The sequence below is a fragment of the Nannospalax galili genome, unplaced genomic scaffold (genome assembly GCF_000622305.1).
Source record: "Nannospalax galili isolate Female #2095 unplaced genomic scaffold, S.galili_v1.0 scaffold407, whole genome shotgun sequence".
In the NCBI taxonomy this organism is placed as follows: domain Eukaryota; kingdom Metazoa; phylum Chordata; class Mammalia; order Rodentia; family Spalacidae; genus Nannospalax; species Nannospalax galili.
The window spans coordinates 929,099-952,991 of NW_008355644.1; the positions used below are offsets into that span (position 1 = coordinate 929,099).

General features: G+C 41.3%; 1 protein-coding gene across 1 annotated transcript in view; it reads right to left on the bottom strand.

The window, feature by feature from the left end:
• Rab8b (RAB8B, member RAS oncogene family) overlaps positions 1–8,158 on the bottom strand; it is an 84,981-nt gene extending 76,823 nt beyond the window's left edge. Inside the window, exon 1 of the mRNA XM_008853013.2 lies at positions 7,937–8,158. Coding sequence (XP_008851235.1) covers positions 7,937–8,060 — 124 coding nt within the window. The 5' untranslated portion in view covers positions 8,061–8,158. The remainder of the gene's footprint in view (positions 1–7,936) is intronic.
• Positions 8,159–23,893: the final 15,735 nt, after the last annotated feature.

The window sequence follows — 23,893 nt, forward strand, 5'->3', positions numbered from 1 at the left end:
CCTGTGTGTAAGGAAGTTGCCAACCCTGCTGCTCAATGGCAAATGTCAGGAGTCTATCATGGTCCTTAGCTTGCTGGGCTCAGACCAGACTTCAGATCTCCACAGGATACAGAATTCTAGGCAGCCACTATCAACCCACCAGCATTAGCAAATTTCCTCCGAGATTTGCTTATTCCTCACTCTACTATGCTGAGGTCTCTTCCGCTCAGCTGTGTATACCACCCCCAACATTACTATGCTAAAAGACTGAACTGAGTCTGTAAAGAAAGCTACTTCATGATAATTTCAACTAAAGTAAAACTACAAAAAGGCAATTTCATTTAAATAATAAAATAGTCATTTCTTTCTTTTAATGAGGACAGAAAACATAACTACACATTAGTTTTCTCTAGATATAGGTTATTCAGTGAAACACATATATAATAATATAAACATATAATAAATGTTTAAAAACAGAATTTGATTTTATTCAGCTCAAACACTCACCCTAGTTCTAATCCACTCACTACCCTGTGACTCAAACAAATGCTAGGCAGAACACAGACACAAACACAGCTCCATCTGCTAATTAAAAATGGGCATGAAACTGTTAATAGGCATCTGTTGCATTGTTTGAAACTAATGGGCAAAGACAAGGCTGAAATGTCTCTTCTAATGCAAACCCAGTGACTTCACTCATTTTCTAACTAGTACTTATGATAGTGGAGGCTGAAGCAGGGTGTTAAAATGGCTTATTATGCTCATTGAAAGATAAGTGAAATACCTTTCATAGTCTAAAATTGATTCTAGAAAAGTAAACAGCATTTTATACTAGGGGAGACAGCATTTCTGTAACCAAGTCATATTAAACACCTTTAATCTCAATTCAGATATAATCTATTTCTAACACCATGAAAGAGCAACAGATTCATGCAAGGCTTTACAGCTAGTAAATGCTTTCACAATTCATTCATCTATCCATTCATTCATCCTGTTGCTTAGTCATTTAAAGGCCTTGGAGAATTAAAAAGTGATTATGATTCCTGTCTTGGGAAACTCACAGACCCTGAAAGAATGAACTAAGGCCCTAGAACAATGTACTTACCACAAAGCTAGAAGAGGATGTAAGACAAACCAAGACCTGACTCTGCACCCACTGCTTCTCTTAATTCATCACACTATCTCTCTAACACCAAACATGAGCCATTCTATTTCACCTAGAAATGAAAATGATTTAGGGTTGTTGTTGGAATTTTTTTTCATGAAAACACAAGTTCTGACGAAGGATCCACTGAAGTACTATAACCACCATACGTCTCTGACCCAATATCATACCTGGTTTGTTCAGTTACTTTTTTAATTATTATTTTTATTTTATGTATATGGGTATATTGCCTGCATGTATGTGAGTGCACTGTGTCATGCAATGCCACAGAGGTCAGAAAAGGGCATCGGATTCCCCTGAAACTGGAGTTAAGGAAGGTTCATAGCCACCGTGTGGGTGCTGGGACTTGAACCCAGGTCCTCTGCAAGAGCAGTCAGTGCTCTTAACCATTGAGCCATCTCTCCAGGCCCTGTTCAGTTACTTTTTTTTAAAAATTTAATAACTAGACAATTAGAAGAAGCATTTCATTACAACAGCATTGACATATTCAATAACAACTTCCAGAGCTAAGATGTATCTCCTTCAAAATTGGCTGTAAATTTTTAGGTTTACAGTTGAATTAATAGTTATACAATATTGTACCCAGTATAAACCGTATAAGACATAAAATTAAATGCGGTTTTAAACTTTAAAAAAGATCTCCATTTCACTATTAAAATATACAGTTTCATACAGAAAAATTCATATTCAATACAATTGACACTAAGATGCACATGTGTGTTCAGTTACTTTTTAACTGCCCATAAATTTGGGGGTTGTTCATTTGATTTCATTTTGTGTTGTTTCTCTTTTGAGCCAGGGTCTTACTATGTAGCCCCAGAAGGCCTGGAACTCCCAAGGTAGACCGGGCTGCTCTTGATCTCATAGAGATCAGACTTCCTCTGCCTCCCAGGTCCTAGGATTAAAGGCACATACCCCACACCTCACAAATTTGGGTTTTTATAAGGAAATTTCAGCTCATCTAGAATCCATGGTTTTCCAATATGGGAATGATAATACACCTGAGCAGCAGATGCTTCCTTAGAGAGTGGACTGCCTGGCTGGCCAAGGTCCACACCACCCCTCACTGCCTCCCATTCAGGGCCCACTCACTTTATTTGTGGCTCCCACCTGACCCATTTGAGCGTGCACCCTAACCCAAGCAGAAACAGCTCGTCTGACCCTCTATTTCTCTCTCCATCTTTCCCCAGCTACGTACATCTCAAAAACTTAAGTGGTCTCACATGCCACAGACTGACTCACTACCTAAAATCTACTTCCCCATCTTGAACTCACTTCTAATCCTGCTATGAATCCCCGGCAAAATGCTCCCAAGAACCAGTTCTGACACACAGGAGAGTTGATCTACAGCTGAGAGCTCCGCACAAACAGGCACAGCAAGACCCACAGTCAGTCTCAGGCCACACCTGCAGCTCCCTAGGCTTTTCCATTCTGGCCCCAAGGTTCCTTTCAGATTCAGTTATAGTACTCAAATCAAAAATCAACTGACAAGTTTTTCCTGGTCCTCACAGACTAGACTTATTTTCCTCTAAGACAATATCCAAACTGATTCCCCCTAGCTTTTTTTCTGGGGATCCAAACAATGTTGCTGTTGTTGCCAAGAGAACCCCTTTCCTGAGTCTGGAGACTGCAGAACAGCTGCTGAAGCTCTTTATTAGGGAACATTTACTATTAAGATAGATCCACATCTGTACCCAAGACTCAGTTTCCCCATGCCTGCATTTATAGAAAGGTTTTCTTCATTGACTAGAACACTAAAGAGTATAACCATTTATCATCCAGGATTATGTTCTACTTAGCCCAATGTTGCTATCAATGCTATCTCTGAGATGGGAAGTCAACTGACAGCTTTGAAAGAACATAATGACATTAAAATAAGGCTTGAGGCACAAAGTGTTCGATTTGAACTTGCATGTTCGTTCATATTCTAGTTTGAGAAGTAGAAACCAAGGAAAACAACTATGAAAATTAAAATCAACTTGCTCCACATATCTGGATTATACTCAGTCAATGTTGATATCATCTTGGATAAAAATGTAAATATCACAGTTTGCTTTTCAGTAAGTAAGTCTTAATAAAGGACCTAAAATGATACCAACCAAAAACAGCTTTTAATTTTAAGGGTCAACAAACTTTTTCTACAAAGGACCAGTTAGTAAATATTTTTCAGCTTTATTTGGATATATATGGTCTCTGGTGCATGGTCTTCATTGTTTTATTTTTTAATCGCCTCTTTAAAAATGTAAAAACCACTCATAGCACAAAAGAGGTTACAGGCCACATTTAGCTCATGGGCTGTACTGTGCTGTGATTTGAAGGAAAGTGAACCCCAGACAAACATGCAATGCTATAGAATACATCTAAAAGTTTTGTAATGCCATTTAGCTTCAACAATTACCAGTGAGCAGCTATTAAAATAATTTCCTTAGTTATTTCGCACGTGGAAGGAATGTTAATGGCAGGGTGCACTAAGATCTCAGCCTGAAAAGTACAGGCATAGAAAGAAAGGGCAAAGGCTATGTGCTGAGTTATCCCAGTATAAATTTTTACAGGGCTCTGAGCCATTGTATCAATATCGACTTTTTCCCTTAACAGATATGGCTAACCAAAGTGGAAACACCTTAACTTCCAAGATACAAAGACATATGTGCAAAACAGACCTTCTCTCTAGAAAATATGATAATTTGAATTCATGGAGATGAGCACGTTCATCAGAAATAGAAAAAAATTAGAAAGACTTAGATTTGGAGTTTCACCAGAGGCTATAAATAAGGACTTTTCATTTATAAAGTTAAAACAGGCATAAAGTAGATAATTTCTACAACTCTTTCTGGTGTCAAACAATGACTATACTAAATAATGAAACCACTCAGGAAATACCTAACAGGAAGAAGGGGGTAGGGCAGGGGAGAGACAGCAAAGGGAAGAAGCTTAGATGCCCTGTTGGGGGGCAAAGCCAGGTTATCTCTTCTTGTTCTACCAGCACTTTATTGAATACAGAGACATTTCAAGATGTCAGGATACCTGCATATCAGTATTAAAAGGCACCCACATCCCACAGGAAAGATAGAGTATCACCATTCCTAATTGTCTTAAATGTTATATTTTAAAGGTATTTAAATGTTAATTATGATTATGCAAGGAAGGGGTAGGAGGCAATCAAAACATTTTCAATTTTTAAGCATTTGAACTGAAAAGTTAGTTGGTCCTAGGTACTAAGCCTATAATTTCAAGGCGATAAATACATACTTCCTCCATGGTTAACAAATATTATCTGACTGATATATTGGAAGATTTCCAGTAAGTCAGAAAAAATAAAATCTACCTTTTACCACTCCAAAGAACAGAAAGGAAATGAAGGGACTTAGAATGGCAATGCCTTAGAGAAGTGAGTAGAAAGTATCTGTGAGGCAACTGTATCTGGAATCAAAATGACTGTCTCCTTCATGACTGAGGACAGAACCCCCACATAAACGTATCTGAAGGTGAAATGTACCCATCTTAAAAACTACTTCAACTTTGGAAAGGCAAAATTAAAACTTAAAAGCATATCTTCATAGTAAGAAACAGACACACATATATATCTACCAAAACACATACACACAAACACCAGGCGTGAAGAAATGGATTTTTCCTGTGGTGTAGAGCTTCTCAAGTTCTGTCAGCAGTATTATAGGAGACCTTGTCAAACCTAGTCATGGAAAAGCCCAGGAAGTTACACACATACGTACTTTAAAAAGAAATTATGATGGAAAGAGATGGTCGACTGTTACCTCAACAACTTTAGATCACCTGAGGATGGGGTGTGGGGCTTAAGGGAAGAGTAACATGGCTGCTAGAAATGTGAACACTTTAAGACTATGTTTGCAGTTAGCAAAGAGTCTATGGAACTTTTCATTAGGCTGATGCAAACTTCACCTTACTTTTCAAGCATAATTTCAACTGCAAAGCATTAAGGATTCATGTATATAAATTCTTTGAAGCTGTCTGCTACCACTTCCTGTTGGAGCTCTGGGGCTAAATAAGAGGCATGGGATTTCCCCTCCTCCACATCAACTGAAGGCATAGCTCATAGCTTACAGCTCCTTTTTTTTTTTGACCTCATTCACCACACAAATAATGAAGACCAAGAGTTCGCATGAGAGTCATCATTGAATGTCTACCTCCTAATCTAAACTGTTGAAGAACACTGCTTTTTCACATTTTAACAGTTGCAAACCCACAAATAAGGATATTTCGATCATTAAAAATAATCCACTCAAGAAAGATTCTAATCCTTCAGAGTGAAATGTAATATACTGATAGAGGTATAGATTTAGATACATGGAGGTGTACTAGGGATTAAGTCCAGGGCCTCATGCATGAAGCACATACTATACCACTGAGCTAAACTCCTAGTCCAGAAAAGTAATTTTTTTTTTGAGACAAGATCTCACTGTCTTAAAAACAACAACAAACAAACAAAAAAGTTTCTATTTTAAAAGGTAGTAAATACCCTTACAGGAAATATAAGACAAAAGGGGGAAAAAGAGAAAGCTAGCAAAACTGTTACATGCAAGCAAAAGTTATCTAAGGAATTTTAAGCAAACTGTATCAGCGAGGTTTTTTCTTTCTTCTTTTTTTAATAGTGTGTGTGTGTGTGTGTGTGTGTGTGTGTGTGTGTGTGACCTGCATGTGGGTATCAGATGAAGCCAGAAGAGGGCATAGGATCCCGTGTGAAGCAAAAGTTACAGGCAGTTGTGAGCCACCTGACATGTATGCAGCGAACTGAACTCAGGTCCTCTGGAAGAGAGCAGCAAGCACTCTTAACTGCTGAGCCCCAAGATTTACTCACTGTCAAGGCAGAAAGAAAGTTCTCAGAGGGTCACACATAGAATGGACAAAGGCCACCCACTCAACCTGTTAGAAATTGTCATTTACCATCTGTATGGTCGGACGTATTCAACACTGAAAAAGAGTTACTTGAGATTTTGAATTTAGTACCTAATGTTAAAAACTAGTGCCCTTTAGTTGTTGTTCCAGCTCCCACCAAATCTCATAGAAATACACTTAAGAGATGACATTTAAAATCTGCTTCCTCAGAAAAGAAAAAGTCCCACTCAAGACTGACTGCCAAGAACTTGCAATTCAAACTTCCCTAAAGCAACATCATATCACCTAGGAGGTTTCCATTCAATCTGTACAAAGGAGATCAAAATAAACCAATGAGAGTGTTTACCAATGCTTAAACTGGAAAGTGCTTTATACCTAAATACTTAAAAGGTCAGGGGGGATAAGTCTCCTCTAAAATACAAATATTTAAAAATACAACCAACAAACTAGCTCCCAATTACTTCCCAAACCAGAAATTCATGGTGATAGCACTAGAAAGCCATTTGAAAGAAGCCTAAATAAGTTAGTATTAGAGGTCAGAGACATCACCCCGACCAACCAAAAGTTTAAAACTTCTGTCTTCGGTGGGCATTGCATGGCACGGGTGCACTTACCTACATGCAGGCAATACATGCATACACATAAAATTAAAATAGTAAATAAAATATTTTTAAAAAGTTTTGATTTGTTCTTCAGTTTTCAGTAAGCTACAGATCCTATTCCCTGAACACAGTGCCTTTCACTACAAATGTAAAGACAGTTCCCAGTAAAGATGAGGAAATAACAACTCTTGAATCAATTACAAGCAAACGGGAAATATATAGCATATGGTGATTCATTTAGCGAGTAATAATTAGAATAAAAACAAACTATATAGGGAGGCAGGCAGAATTTAAGATCAATTACTTGGCACAGACGTTACTATACACTTAAGCCCAAATATTTTAAAAGTTTAGGCATACTGCTTCTCAAGACAGGGTTGTAAAGGAGTGGACCATATTTTTCTGACCACACGATCCCCCCAAAGTTGCCAACCCCCTTAACATCTACTAATACTCAGAACAATTTAACACTCCACAGATATTCCATCAGTCACTTTTTTCTTCATGTACTTGATCCAAAGGAAGAAAAAATAGAAGCCAGTGCTCCCAGTTACTGGGGAAAGTCCTGCACTCCGCGTTTTCCATTTCCTCCCCTTGGCATCTGCTCTGTCTTCTCTGCTCAACAGCTTTACTACATACACTGCTTCCCCTTCTCCTTTCTAACCCACACCCAGCCCTCCTTTACTTTCTTCACCAATAGCCTCATGTCACCCTCTTACCTCTGAGCCCTTCTCCCACTTCCAATTTTCTTCTGACATCTCTGTACAGACCTTTAAGGCCAGCGTCCCTTCATCCCTCGACTCCTGATCACTCATTCATTCTCTTCATTTCCCTTCTGATTGCCTAGTCTCTCTTCTCTTATCCCTGATGTCCTCTGTCCCTTTACTTTAAGCCCCCTCTTAGTTCATCAACCCTTCATTTCCTCCTTCACATTTCTCCTCTTTCTTGTCTAATTAAAATACGGTTCGTTTCCAGTATCCTCCTCTTCTCCCTTTCCATGTGATTTCCTGTGTTCCCTCCACTTTCCCCTCTGGGATCCCTCCGGGTTCGCTCCGTGGCTCCTCGGGACCCCGACACGTCTACTCCCGGCCGCTGTGTTTCCCTTCCTTCTGCACCGGAGCAGCTCCTCCGCCCCCAGCCCAGCGTCCGCGCCCGCCCCCTCCTCTCACGCTCGCCTGCTCCCACAGTCCTGGCGTCACTGCGGGCCCCGGGATCTCCCTTCCGGGCTCTCAAGACCCCTTGTGCCCTTTCCCAGACCCCCTTAGGTACCCGCCCCCCGCGTCTCAGCCCCGGTCCCGGGCCGCGGCCGCTCCCTCACCGATGGTGGAGATGAAGGTGGTGTTGAAGGCGTCCTCGGAGAAGCGGAACAGGAGGCAGGTCTTGCCGACGCCTGAGTCGCCGATGAGCAGCAGCTTGAAGAGATAATCGTACGTCTTCGCCATCTTCTCGCTCCGACCCTCTCTGACCGCCGAGAGAGAGGAGGCGGCAGAGAGGCGCGGAGGGGGCTGCGGGCGAGGGGGCGTGCCCGCAGAGCCGCCCGCCCCGCCCCGCCCTACCCCGCCTCGCACCTCCCCGCGCCGCCCCGCCCCAAGGAGGCAGCCGGCGCGCCCCGCCCTGCGCAAACCAATCCTTACGCTCTTCGCTTTCGTCATCACTACCCGCGCTGCGGGGCTCTATGGGATTTGTAGTTCCTTCGGAGAACTCCAAGCGTGGCGGACGCGAACTGTCCCGGCTGACTCCGGCAGATAACAGATCTGCTCCAAGTGTGATGCAGTTCCTTAGGCGTTTCCACCCTTGCTGGGAAGCTTCGTTTGGAACTCCTCTCATCGCTCCGTGGGAACTAAACTGTTATTTCTTTATTTGTAGGAGCCTTTCAAATCCAAGACCTAGGATTCTGAGCCCGCAGTTCCCGCACCTCTTCCACCTGGACCCAGAGCAGGGAAGATTTCTTAGAGCTGCAGTGGCACACGCAGTCTGCGGATATCTGCAGAGTATTATCCGGCTTCTCCAATTTCTGCAAGCTCTTAAACTCCCCACCACTGCCCTTCAATCACAGAGCTCAGAGAGATTACGTGCTGACTTGATCCCCATCCGTCCCCCTTGAACGCCACACAAGCCACAGCCAAATAAGATCAGTATTTTAGAGTAGACGCTACAACACCCACTCCCTGCCCGCAGGAGAATGTTTTTTTTTTAAAAGAGCCAGTCTGGGAAGGGTTTCGCTACAGTTCTGTCTTACAAAATTAGCATCACCTGAGACGGGAACTTTAAGTCATGGAAATTTAGAGAATGAGATTTGGTTTTAGTCTTGACTAAACCACTTCACTGATGTGTGAAATCTTGCAGGCTCGATACACCTCAGTTTTTTCGTCTGTAAGACGGATGTAAAACAACTACTTCATAAGGCCGTAGTGAAAATTAAGGACTGAATGTGAACGCACTTTGAAAGTCGTAAGGCACTGGGGAGTGTAGTTGTTTTTAGTGTTTATATTCCTCACCCCTCAGGAGCCTTTCAATTAATAGGTGTTAAAGGAAGAGAGGAAACATTCTGATGTATTGGTTTAACCCTTCATTATTTATTGCCCTAGACGAACTGTTTGGTTTGTGGGTGTATTGTTCAATGCTCTATTGTTTGCAAGTGGCAGATAAAGCTTCTGTGAGAGAGGGGTTTCCTGCTTCAGGTCATGTAGAAGAAGAGGTGGCTAAGGCGACCAAGAGCTCCATCCTGTCAGAACTCTGTCTCATCATTGCTCTATTTCCATTTTAATTTACAGTATATCAGATACCAAAAGCTAACTACACACCACACACACACACACACACACACACACACACACACACAAACGAGTTCTTTAGACTCAATAACTTTTAAGAGGATAAAGGGGTCCTGAGACCAATCTGAGAAGAGAACCACTAGCACAGATGTATTTTCTTTAGAATCAAGGAAATGCCTTCGAAAAGATAGAGGTCATTATGGGAAGCAATGGACTCAACCATTATTGCAATAAGAAAAAAAAAAACCTGTACACCTAATTGAACAAGTTAGCAAGCTCTTCTAAGATATATCTTGGATGCCTTGTGACTTCATATACAATGCCAAAGATATTACACTATTGGTCCTACTATGGCAGAAAACTTAGATGGTCCTACTCTTGACCTTCACTTTCTACACAGACAGAGGTGAAATACATCATTAACTCACACTAACTGATCATACAGTATCCAGAGCTGACCTGGTATCCTATTTCTAGAATGTATTTTAGATCGAAGCTGTAAAGAGGCCAAAGTCATAGTTCTGAAGAGGGATTGAACTCCCTTTGGAGAAGGAATTCTGCCCTCTGACATAGACTAAGCTTCTTTGCCCAAGCCAGTCCTTAGGCAAGCCTCTAAACTTGGGTTCACTCAGGGTCTGAACAAGTGTGGATAGTTCAGTTCTATTCCTTGGTCTTCATTTGTGGAATGGAAGGGAGAAAATATTCAAGGACTATTGGAACCTTCTTTCTCTAGTATTTTTTAATTTTTAATATTTTTATTACTCTTCTGTATGTGTGTCTGATTGGGGGCAGGGCTCATGCCATGGGAGTGCACATGTGGCAGTCAGAGGACAACATTGTAGAGTCAGTTCTCTCCTTCCATGTTTACATGGGTTCTGGGGATCAAACTCACAGGCTTACATGGTAAGTGCATTTACCCGTGGAGCCACCTCACTGGCCCTCTTCTATCTTTTTAAGGATGTGTGCTGAGAACTAACTTTCAGTCCCATCATGTACATACAACTACTGCTATTGTCTTTATGTATGAATAAGGACATACTTATACAGTAAAGAACTTGACTTCAAAAGAGAAGCTAGAGTTAGGCAGTTTAAAGTCCCTAAATTTCCTTAGGGGAATTTTATGAATTAATGGGATTTTTAAAAAATTCCATCATATTTTCGCTTCCTCAGCTTTTATCTACCAAGTGTGTATAGTATTGGGGCTTTCTAGTTGGTAAGTTTGTGTACCACTTCTGAACCAGTCAGGCATTTTGCTATATTGACACCATTTCAAGAAGAATTTGATTTTTTTTCTTTTGGTGCATTATTAATTCTAATATTTTGTACATTGATATAGACCTGATTTATAGTGGTAGTAACTGGGGACCATTGATTCCAAGCATTTTGCTCAAAGTTCCCAACATAAGTATATTGTAGGTTGAGGGTAATGCAGGCAGCAGATTCCTGGTCACCATTATTCTTCAGGTGGTATTAAGAGATTCTTCTCTGAAAAGTCACATTATAGTTCTCTGAGGAAGCCAATTAAATCTGTATTTTTTACCAATTGCTCAAACCTATCACTACAGAGCCTGGATCAGGACATTCAATTTGATTAAGAAATTTGTTGTTGGAGCCTTCTGTACAGTTAATATTGTACATGAAAATTTTAATACTGACATCACAGTAATTTACCCTGTGTGCATTTTGTGGCCTGGACAATCTTTCTTTCTGATTTAAGGAGGTTACTCTTTCCCCCACTGGTGACTGAATCATGGTACTTACTCTTCTAGTCATTGAGTCAATATGAGTTCTTCCTTATGAACTTTCTAATGAAGGAGATCTGTGTGATGTGAGGTCTGTGTGTGCTTCAGGCTGATTTTAATCAGAGCTTCAGTTCATTTTCCTGCAGTCTCTTGTTCCTGGCCACATCTATGCGTACTTCGTCCTCAGGCTGGTTTTCCTCATGATACTAAGCAAGACTAGTAAGACTGCTGTCATTCAATTTCAAGGGCATTACTACCTCCCATAGTGAGGTAGCAAGGCCTAACCAAAAATCCTACATTCTTGAGAGGCTCTGTATTCTCCATACAAAATCTCTGCATAAGTTAAGAATTCTTTTTAATGTGTGTATGAGAGTGTTGGTTGGGGACAGTGCATGCCACAGTGCATTTGGAGGTCAGAAAACACCCTCTGACACCAATCCTTGCCTTCTGCCTTGTTTGAGGCAGTATCTTTTGTTCATTGATGCATATGCCAGATTCACTGACCAGCAAGCTTCCAGAGATTGCTTCTCTCTGCATCCCATTTTGGTATAGGCATGCTGGGATTACAAATGCATGCTATTGCTACTGCATCCAGCTTTACATGGGTTCTGGGGATCCAAACTCTGGCCTTCACATTTGCATGGCAAGCATTTTATCCTCTGAGCCATCACCCCAGCCCAAGAATATTTAAGCTCATTTAAGTTGCTCTGTGACACTCGAGTACGAGGTATGTCATCTTTTTCACTTGCTTCAGTGAAACTAAATGTAAGACTTCCACTTGCCAAGGTCTGACAAAGCAGGAATCTGCTAGTATAGAGATTATTTTTCCCCTCCCCTTGATGGTACTCTACAAAAACCCAGGCATTAACATGAGCCTGGAATATTAAGAGCAAGTAGCCTCTGGCCATGAGTTTGCATCCCCAGTGTTGATGGCTTTACCCAGCTACTCTTGGGTACTGGCCCTCTGCCATTGGTTGAGCACAGCTGTCTTGGTGGGCTACAAAGATGTCCTTCATGATGACTGTCCTCCCTGATAGATGACTCAGCTGTGGAATAAGTTCTCTGTTATGAAATAATTTGTATACTTCTTTGTCTTCTCCCTTCAAACCTGGAAATCTCTTAGGAAAGAGGCTTTGCTAATTTCTTGCATCCCCAGCAGGATACTTCACACATAGTAGGTACTCAGTTAAGTTTTCAGATGAACGAGTACATGAATGAACATCGGCCAGTCATGCCAGCAGTATAGCTAATTAAAAAAAAAACTTTGGGGGGGCTGGAGAGATGGCTCAATGGTTAAGAGCACTGGCTGTTCTTGCAGAGGACCCAGGTTCGATTCCCAGAACCCACATGGCAGCTAACAACCATCTATAACTCCAGTTCCAGTTATAGACACCCTCTTCTGATTTGCACAGGCATTTCATGACACTGGTGCACCTACCTACATGCAGGCAATACATTCATACACATAAAATAAAAATTATAAATAATAAAATATTTTTTAAACCTTTGGGGCAATTTGCTTTATTATTAGCTAAAAGACCTACATACTTTGAGCTTCATCCATATCTTTCTATTTATACTCTTCTCTGTATTTGTTATTCATTCTGTAATTATACTATTCATTGATGTGTTTAAAAATTCAGTTTGTACATATGTTCTTTTTCTAGTTTATCAAGATCACATTGAAAGATAAACCCTTAAAAATACCAATCCCTTTGTCACCCATGTGTCATTTAAAAACATTCCATTTGTTTAGAGATATTCTACTGGTGTAATTCTATAATTATCCTCATCAGAGAGGACAAGCTGTACTCTTCCACCCACTAATATTTCCTGAGCAATCATCAGGTTAATAATGTCTACTCAAACAAATATTCATTAAACTCACATTATGAAACCAACTCAGCAAGGCCACCTGGAGGTCACAGAGAGATCTGTCATGAGGTACCTCGTCTCAGTTTGTTCTCAGCTAATTGAGGGCTGAGCCCACAAGTGGAAAGTGTGAAGCAGACATTTTGCTGGCATACTCTGGGTGGGTCAAGGGTCCATTCTGATTGGTTGGTTTTTAATTCAGATCACTGAGACACTCATTCTGATTAACTGGAGTATCTATTTGGAATATCTGAGCATTCATTCTGATTGATAAGGCTTCTACCCTGATTGGTCAAATACTAATTCCAAACTATGGCATATTTTATGTAATGCTGCTGTATACAAATGTTAAGTAAAATTAAATAATTTTGTATTTTTAATATTTTGTTATTTTAATTTTATGTATATGTGTGTATTTTCTGAGTGTATGTAGGTGCATCCATGTTGTGCAGTGCCTGTGGATGTCAGAAATGGGCATCAGATCCCCTGGAACTAGAGTAATAAATGGTTGTTAGCCACCATGTGGGTGCTGGGATTCAAACCCCAGTCCTCTGCAAGAGGAACCCATACTTTTAACCACTAAGCCATTTCTCCAGCCCATAAATCAGATATTTTGAAAACTTATACATGAAACTACTGTATCTGCTTGTCTAACAAGTTTCTACAAAGCTAGCAGCAAAGTAGGTGTGGTGTAGAGGGAATGGAAGGATATTATACATCCCTTAGGCCTGGCTTACTGACCATGACTGAGGAAGGAAGTCTCTGGAAGAGGCCCCTAGAGTACGGACAAGGCCAGAGGCCAGATGAAGACAGAACTTGGGGGTGGGGCTAATGATGGAGCCTTAGTCACTCACAATAAAGACAGGCACCCAAGTTAAAATATTCTGGGTGGCTCCTTTTCTGGATAGGGTGTAGTTCACAGAAAGGGAGGTGTGGTTTATCATGCCTAGGACTCAGTATTCTACTCCAAGACTTACTTGTAAGAAATCCATTCTAATTCCTATTAAATTATTTCTGCAATCATAGTTTCTAAGAATAAAATATTAGGAAGTTTCATTTCTTTAATTAGCCTGGGTATTTCAGTGTTATAGGATTTTGTGTCAAGGAAGGCATATATGTTTTGGATAGAGCATCTTATAATTTTTAATTAAATATTATTGTCATTTCGTGTATTAGCACATGTGTGAAGGTCAGAGGACAACTTTCAGAAGTCAGTTCTTTCATTCCACCATGGGTAGGGGGATAGAACTCAGGATATCAAGCTTGTATGGCAGGCACTTTTACTTGTTGAGCCATCTTATTGGCCCCTTACAAATTTTTTTTTGTCTTTTTGAGACAGGGTCTTCCTGTAGCCCCAGCTGTCCTGGAACTCACTATGTAGACCAGGCTGGCCTTGACTCACAAAAATCTGCCTGCCTCTGCCTCCCAAGTGCTGGGATTAAAGGCGTGTGCCACCACGCCTGGCCTAAATTATTTTTTAAAGTATTTTTTTCTTGGTGGAGCTGGAGAGATGGCTCAGTGTTTAAGAGCACTGGCTGCTCTTGCAGAGGACCCAGGTTTGATTCCTAGCACCCACATGGCAGCTAACAACCACCAGTAACTCCGGTTCCAGGGGAATTCAAAGCCATCTTCTCACCTCTGTGGGCATTGTATGACATGGTGCACCTACATACATGCAAGCTATACCAATAAAATAAAAAATAATTAAAAAATAGTAAAATTTTTTTTAAAGATTTTTTTTTTGGGAGGGGGGGGATGTTAGGGATTAAACCCAGGACCTCATGCATGCTAGGCAAGTGTTTTACCACTGACAAAGTTATTTGATCCAACTTCAAGTGGGCTTTGATCTAATAGCAAAGTGTAGATGTACACCATAACAGGGACTGGGATGCTACAGTAGTAAAGAAAGGAATACTTTAGGATTTGAATCAGATACAGATCTAGGAGCAGGAAAGGCTTAATCTGGCAGCTCGGATGACTCAGATGACCTGCCTGGGCCTGGCTCCTCCCTCTCAGTTTCCTAATACCTATTTCAACAGGCCAGTCCCAAATCATATGGTTGCAAAATGCCTTCCTGAAACTCCTAGTCTTCCTGCTTCCAGAGTGAAACAAAAGAATGTAAAGAATCCCCTTCCCTAACGGTTCAAATCAGTGCTCAAAATTTGAGTCTAGTGGGTTTTGACTGTCCTTCCCTAAAATAATCAAGGGCCCAAAAGAATAGCCTAAATCAACTGCCTAAGCCACTGGAATTGGATGTGGGGTCAACCTCACCCAACACACAGAATTCTGTTAATATCAGAAAGGCTGAGGAAGCAAAAAATACACATGGATGTAAGTTGAACTCATAGGGATATTTGTGTCTAGCTCTGCCAACTAAAGGAATCACGGGGCTGAACCCAGGAAAATTCTGACTTGTCATTTTCCTTAGCAGATGGACTGACTGAGAAGGAAACATGGTCTCCCTGAGGAAAGAGGGTAGGTGCTCCAAAGCCAGGGTTAACACAGACACTGGGATGGCTGGTCCCTTTCCTACCCTACTTCAGCAAGCAGCTAAGGTTAACACTTGGGTTAAATACTTTGACAGTCTTTAATGTATCTGCCAGGCTCTGACAAGGCTCTCCTGAGACTTTGTCATAGAAAAGTGATAAAATTAAACTCCAGGTAGACTTGCTTCTGTTCCTAATTTTATCTCTAGCCCTGTGACATTAAATAAGCAAAATGACCTTTCTGTGCCTATTTCCTCATCTGTAAAATGTGGTGGGGAGGGCTAGATTATATAATCCATCTGCTAAATCCTTTAGGCTCTTGGATTCAGGCTCTCTTAACAGGTAACCTCAGGACTGGAGACCTGACCTTATAGATGCTAGTTTCCTTGGTCATTCAAACACTCTGGTGAGTGAAAGGAATTTTTCAGCTGCCTCAGAGGGCTTCTGGGTCTCATGTAAACCCTGATGCAAGGAAAGGAGTGCAAAGCACCTAGTTTCTTGTTCTGAGTACTGTTCAATTTACTCTTATAACTCAGTTATCAGCACTTTCCCTTTTAAGGAGTACAAAATTTCAGAAAGGTCAACAATGTATTAGATTACTGGGTTGCTAAACTATGGGGTTTTATTAGTCACTTTTCTGTTACTGTGATGGAAACACTGACCAAAACAACTTATAGAAGAAAGAATTTATTTGAGCTTATGGTTCCAAGGGGCAAGAGTCCACTGTGGTGGGGAGGCATGGCAGCAGAGGTGGCTGGAGCAGGAGCAGCAGAAGCTAAGCTCTCACATCTTCAAGCAGGCACAGGAAGCAAGAAAGCAACTCAAGATCTGGCAAGGGTTAACAACTCTCTAAGCCTGCCCCCTGTGATGTGCTTCCTCCAGGATAGCCACACCTTCTAAGACTTCCCAAAACAGTGCCACCAACTGGGGACAAAATGTCCAAATACTTGGAGCCCATGGGGGACATTTTCATTCAAATCACTACATTCCACCCCCTGACCCCCATAGGCTTATGGCCATATATATGCAAAATGCATTTAGTCCATTTATGGAAACTTAAAAGTCTCCATAGTCATTACCAGTCTCAATACTATTCAAAAGTCTACAGTCTAAAGTATCTTCTGAGACTCAGGGAAATCTCTTAACTGTATGCCCCTGTAAAATCAAAAGACAAATTACATACTCCCAACATAGAGAGGAACCAAATACACATTACCATTCCAAAAGAGAGGAATAGAGGCACAGTGAGGAAATACTGGGCCAAAACAAGACCAAAAACCAGCAGGACAAACACCAAATTCAGTAGCTCCATGTCTGCCTTCTGGGACTTTACTTCCAAAGGGCTTAGATGGCTCAGCCTCCCGAGCTTTGCTGTATGCAACATACATCTCTCTCTTGGGCTGGTACCAGTCCCTGTATGCAGGTCTTCTTGGCAGATACCTCACAGCTATGGCATCATTAACAGCTTCTTGGGATCTCCATTGCCAACCAGGTTTCACCTTTACAGCTTTACACAATGGCCTATCAGGGCCTTCTTTATGCAAGGATACCCCTGCTGCACGCTGTCTGGCCTCAGCAGCTCTCTGAAACCTCGAAGGAAGAACTGATGACCCTTCACTCTTGCATTTTTCATGCCTCTAAAGCCAGCACCAGAGCATGACACTGCCAAGTTTGGCTGCAAGTTTGGGATAGACCCCAGCCTGCTTCATCCATTTTAGAAGCTTTTCTCTTCAGTGGCCTCTGTAGCATTTCCCTTGCACAAGTTGGAGGCTTAGCTGGGTGTGGTCTTGCCCTGGAGGGACTCTCTTCATTGTTTAAGTCCAAATCTCTGGGCCTCTCCTTAATCACTTTAATCTCCTTATCAAAGGGATCCTCTCCAGCATATACCTCAGTTCCATCTTTTATCTTCCTAGTGCTCTTTTTTAATCCAAATTGTACATTCTGTATTTCTTTCTGCCCCATTTTCTCTTTTCCACCATAGAACTGTGTAATATTCACCATTAATAGCCATGCCACCATTTCTACATTAGGCTGTCTTGAAATTTCTTCCACCAGAGAAATTAGTCCGTTGCTTTTCAACTTAGCCTCAGGCAAGTTTTTTGGCTGTGGGCAGACTCCAGTCTGACCCTTTGCCAAAATATCCCAATTGCTGCTTGAGTCCTTATTTCCCTCTGTAACTACATTGTTCTCAGCACTACTTTTTTCCAGGTGCCTACTAGAATGGCCTATTAAACTAGGCTTACAGCAATCAATAGCTTTTCTAGCCCAAACTTCCAGAGTCTTCCATATTCTTCCAAAATTCCACATGGTCAGGTTCTTCACAGCTAACAGCCCACTCTCTGGTACCAATTACCACATTAGTTACTTTTCTGTTGCTGTGATAGAAATGTCACAGAAAAATCAGAGACCAACAGCTGAAGTCAGGTGAGGAGAGGAAGTTTAATTTGATGCTAGTAGGACTGACCCTATGAATAAAAGGAGTCAGACCCCTTGTTCCCCTTGTTTTGGAGTGTTTTAATACTCATGTGAAGAATGCAGGCAAAAGGTACAGAGCATATATGTGGTAAGATAACACAGGACTGCAAAGGTAATAGAAATGCAATGGTTATAGGAATGTGATAGCTCTGGAAAACAAAGACATTTATTCTACATAACCTCAGGGGGTAGGGGAATATTCCTGTTCACTTCCCCATTTCTATCTCTAGGCTTTCCCTGCTCCAGAGTTCTTAACTACCATCACATTGCAAAAGCTTTTAGCATCTGACTTGCTCTTCTATTTCCATAATAGAAACACTGACCAAAGCAACTTATAGAAGGAAGAATTTGTTTGAGCTTAATGGTTCCAAGGGGTAAGAGTCCATTGTGGCAGGGAGGCATGGCAGTGGAAGTGGCTGCAGCAGGAGCAACAGAGGCTAAGCTTTCACATCTTCAAACAGGCACAGGATGCAAGAAAGCAACTTGAAATCCGGCAAGGCTTAAGAATTCTCTAAGCCTGCCCCCTGTGATGTGCTTCCTCAAGGATAGTCACACCTTCTAAGACTTCCCAAAACAGCACCACCAACTGGGGACAAAATGTCCAAATACTTGGAGCTTATGGGGGGACATTTTCAATCAAACCGCCATAGGGATTAAAGAGAAAAATGACAGTTTTCTTTATTTTTGGATGTAAATTAATTGAATCCCTGCCTCCAGTTCCAACTTAACATGGGTAATCATTTCCTGGGAGGCAGGAGGGAGCATCATAAACATTAGCTTTTTTTCCTAATTAAATAGCAGCAAGGACTTGTAATCAGGACCACATTGGATCTCTCCAGAACTATGATAAAATTTTGTGCCATCTTTTTCTGAAATTCCATGCTCTCCCTGTTCAGATAAAATCAAGGAGTTAATATGAGATCAAGCCAAATGCCATTACTCATTTTTAAAAGATTTAGAATTACAAAATGATAGTAGCCACCTAATAGAATGCTAAGGAAATAAAGGTGAATAGGTAATTCCTCTGGGCCAGGATGAATACTCAGATTTAGAAAAACTACTAGTGAAATCCAAATTACACAGTAATTTTCCACCTATTACTTTCTGTAACCCAAGTAGTTATATGGCCTAATTAGGATGGTTGGGGTTGGGGTGGGGGTATCACATCTTATTTCTACATGAATGGTATCATTTGGGCTTAATAGTCATTGTGACTTTTATGAAACAGAGAGATTTCCATATGTCTCAAGAGCAAAACATTTGTGTTTGCCATCTGCTACTCAAGAGCAGTTGTGTAGAAAAAGAATGCAAATTGCCTGTTTCTTTAATTACTTTGGGAATAGACTATACTATAGTTGGGACTGAGGGATAGCTGATTCACTGCTGAGAGAATACTGAGAGAATACTGTTGTTTACTTAGCCACCAACTCCAAGAATTTTTTGTTGCAAGCAAATAATGAAAATCAATAGAAATCTAAAATTATTTGTACCCTTTCTGTGTGTGTGTGTGTGTATGTGTGTGTGTGTGTGTGCAAGTGGAGGCCAGAGATGTCTTCCGTAGTCACTTTCCACCTTATTTTTTTGGACTCCACTTATTTGGGGGTCTCTCACTTGGCCTGAAACTCACCTGTTAGGTTAGGTTGGCTGACAGGGAAGTCCCAGGGATCTACCTGTCTCTACCTCCCCAGTGCTGGGAGTTCAAGTGTGGGCCACTGTGCCTGGACTTTTAAAGTAGGTGTTGGGGCTTGAATTTGAGTCCTCATACTTACACAGAAAGCACTTTACCCATTGAACTATCACCCCAGCCCCTGTCCTCTTTTAAATTTTATTTATTTTTATTTTATGTGCATGAATGTATCACTTGCATATATGTAAGTACACCCATGATGACATGGCCATATGGCAATGCCCACGGAAGTCAGAAGAGGGCATCAGATCCCCTGGAACTGGAGTTATGGATGGTTGTTAGCCACTATATGGGTGTGGGGAATCAAACCTGGGTCCTCTGCAAGAGTATTAATTGCTCTAACCACTGAGTCACCTTTCCAGCCCCGCCCCCCAATTTGAGACAAAGACCATATGAAATGATGTGTGAGACATTTTCAAGTTGGCATAAAGAAGATGCTATGTGAGAGCTTGAGATATGGCTCAGTGAGCAAAGTGCCTATGGCAAAACCATGAGGACCTGGGTTTGAATCCCTGGAATTCATGTAAAAACCAGGTAAAGGCAGGACACACCTGTAGTCCCAGCATGGTGTCATTGTGGGGGGCAGGTGGATATGAACTAAGGATCCTTGGAGCTCATTGTACAACCCATCTAGCTAGTCCAATCAGTGAGCTCTAGATCCAGTGAAAGACCCTGTCTCAAAATAAATAAATAAATAAATAAATAAATAAATAAATAAATAAATAAGTAAGATAGAGAGCAATAGAAGAAGATAGGAAGATGGCTGATGTCCATCTCTGGCCTCCTGCTGCCATGCCTTCCCCAACATGATGGACTAGACCTTCGAACTGTGAGCCCAAGTAAACCCTTCCTTCTTAAGTTGCTATTGCCAGGTATTTCACAATAAGAAAAGTGACAGATACCTTAACCAAAGGCAGAAATTCTAGCACTTAGAGATTACTTTCAGATTTTAATTACTGCTGCTTTTTTGAAATTTCTTCACAGTTGTTTTATCTAATTTGAGTTGTTAGAATACAGAATGTAAGAAACAGGCAAACAGAAGTGGCCAGGTGTGGCCATTGGTTGAGATTCCTGACAGGCCACCCAACCTCAAGGGACCTCTGATCTCAAAGGCAGTCTCCTTCAGATATTATCACATCAGTAACTACAGAGGTTGTTTATTTCATTATTTCTCAAAGTGTGTACTTCAGTTACCAAATGAATCAGCAGATGTTAGCAGGTGACAGGAGAAAGAGTTTAGATGTCAAAGCTTTTTGAGAAATGCTGCTGTGATAGTGCTCTGTCAGACCAGACCCTCAGAACTTTTAATACACAGAGGTATGTGGTGACCATCCACCATATGCAGTAGGGTGTGGCACACCACTCCTTTTTGATCTTTTGGAATCTGTGTTCTGCAGAATATGTGTTGGGAAACTGATTTCCTCTAAATCCTTCATTTGAGATACAAAGATACCAAACTGTAAAGTCCTACTGTCAAGATAAGAATCATGACGTTTAGAGGAAACTATCAGGAAGGCAGGCAAAGTTCCTGTCCCAGGACTCAGAACACACGCACCTGCCTCTGGTGTTCTTCTGAGACCCAAAGGCTTTAGGACAAGGTAATGGCTGTTTCCTCCCTGAAGGAGTAGCTGCCTTACCCTCAATTTGCCAGGTATTAAATTGAAATAAAAATCACCATATATAGAACCATATTTACTCAAAATTCCACCAGTGCAAAAAAAACCTCAATTGGGGGGGGTGTTACATGTACATGTGTGTGTTTGCATGCACTGTGCATGCATATATGTGCACATGCACATGAAGGCCACAGGCTGACATCTTCCTGAATTTCCCTCCTTGTTACAGAGCTAGCCAGCTTGCTCCGGTGATCCTCCATCTCTGCTTCCTGGTTGCTGGAATTATAGACAGGTCATCATGCCCACCCAACATTCACAGGGGTGCTAGGGATTCCCCAGTTACCCCCTCCTGGGCTGCACCAACTCCCAAGCCCCAAATCTTGACTCTTCAATGAGCTTTTTGTATGCTATGCTTTTGAAAAAAGGACTAATTTCAAGTAAATTAAGCAAACTCACTTTTTTCTTTTGTGTTGCTCTGTATTTTGAACAAGTTATAGATTATGTCAGAGGGTTACATCATACCCAGGCTAATTTCCTACATTGGCATCTAAAGTGGTGTAAAATGATCTGCCTGATGAAATGCTATTAGAGATGAATTGTTTAAATTTTTCAAGAGTGTGAATTATATTCACATTGTATCCTTAATGATTAACACAGGATTTGGCATATATTAGATATAGAATAATAAATGTTTGCATTAATTAGAAATTATAATCTTTTGATTTTTATTAACAAAATTAAATTGTGGTAATAATACACCAGCAGTACTAATGGTATCCTACCTTATCAAAAAAAAATCTTAATGATAGATACCTTAGTCTGTTTAAAGTGGAGGACTATGAATTCTGTTTAACACTTACAAATACGGCTACCTGACACTTTACAGCTATCTGACATTTTTCTTTCTTTCTTTCTTTTCTTTTTCTTTTTTTTGGTCTTTTTGAGACAGGGTCTCCCTGTAGCCCCAGATGTCCTGGAACTCACTATGTAGACCAGGCTGGCCTCAAACTCACAGAGATCTGCTTGCCTCTGCCTCCCACCACACCTGGCTTATCTGACATTGTTCATTGTAACCTTCTGGTTTCATAAACACCTGCTCTATCTGATGTGGTGTTTCTTATGTGTAATAATAGACAGGATCATTTCTATATTTACATTTAAATACACATAGACTTAGAATTGAAATGATTTAGTAGATACCAGGTCTTATCTTCTAGTCACTACAGAATTCCCCTTTCAATCATTTGGCTTGTATGTAAACATCCTCAGAGATAACACATATAATAACCCTCAAGAAAAGCCTGAATCTGAAGGGCCTTCTGAGACATCAAAGAAGAATTAAGTCATGTGGCTAAAATTTGTGTTCTGGAGGCTGGAGAGTTGGCTCAGTGATTAAGAGCACTGGCTGCTTTTGCAGAGTATCCAGATTTGATTCCCAACACCCACAGGAAGGCTAACAACCGTCCATAACTCCTGTTCCAGGGGATCTGATGCCCTCTTCTGGCCTCCGTGGGCATTGCACAACACAAATGTACTTTCATACTTGCAGGCAATACATTCGTACACATAAAATAGAAACGATAGGACCCGCAGGCCTCTCTCTACAGGGTAAGTCCATCTGGCCCTCGGTGCCTTGACTCCCACAGCCTCATTCACCCTCCCACCTCCCCCACCGGTCTCTCCTCCTAGCCCAGATCCTGTCCCCTGGGGAACCACCACTGCTTCCTGTTCATTTGCATCCAGACCAACTCAGTGCCTTCTGGAGTCCCCAGGAGCACTCTGGGCCTGGCCCTGACCTCATCTCCCTCTACTTCCCTGGGCCTGTACTACTCTCCAGCCTCTTTCTTGGATGCTGGGGATGACCTTTCCTCTTCCTGATCCTTTGCATCCAGACCAACCCAGCTCCTCAGTGCAGTCCCCAGGAGTCCTTAGGAGTGCTTGCCATCCCCATCTGCCTTTGCATCTCTGGGTAGCATGGCCACCAGCTGCCCTAGACCAGCATCTTTCCAGGGCCCTTCTCCCAGGCCAGTCCAACCCCCAAATTCCTGAGGCCAAAATCTTTCCTGGAGGAATCCAAACCTTAGGAGAAAGCCTGAGAGCATCTGATCCTCATCTGAATTGGGTCTCTTTGGGAACTACTGAAGACAAAAGCAATCTGGCAACTACAATATAAAATAAAAAGAGAGAACCAGAAGCTTAGAGGAACCAGATTTTCATGCCCAGAAAGTAAATCACAAGGACACATAAAGTTCACAGAAAAGAAGCAGATCTAAACTTAAAGGCTTGAGTCTCAAACAAGAATCAGAAACTACAAAAGAAATTCACATGTCAAAATCACAGAGAAAAAATAATGACATGAAAAACCAAAACAACATATCCCCACCAAATACCAATAGTCTTCTAGAGGAGTACAATGAGAACTCCTTAGAGATAATGCAAGACATAGTACTCAAAAGAACAATTATAAACATGATAAAAGAATTCAGTGAATTTAAAGAACACATGAACAAAGAAATCAAAGAACTGAAGGAAGATAGGGATAAACTTCTAAATGAATTCACAAAAGAGTTAGAAATATTGAATACTCAGGCTGAAATGAAGAAGGACGTGAAACACTCAGTAA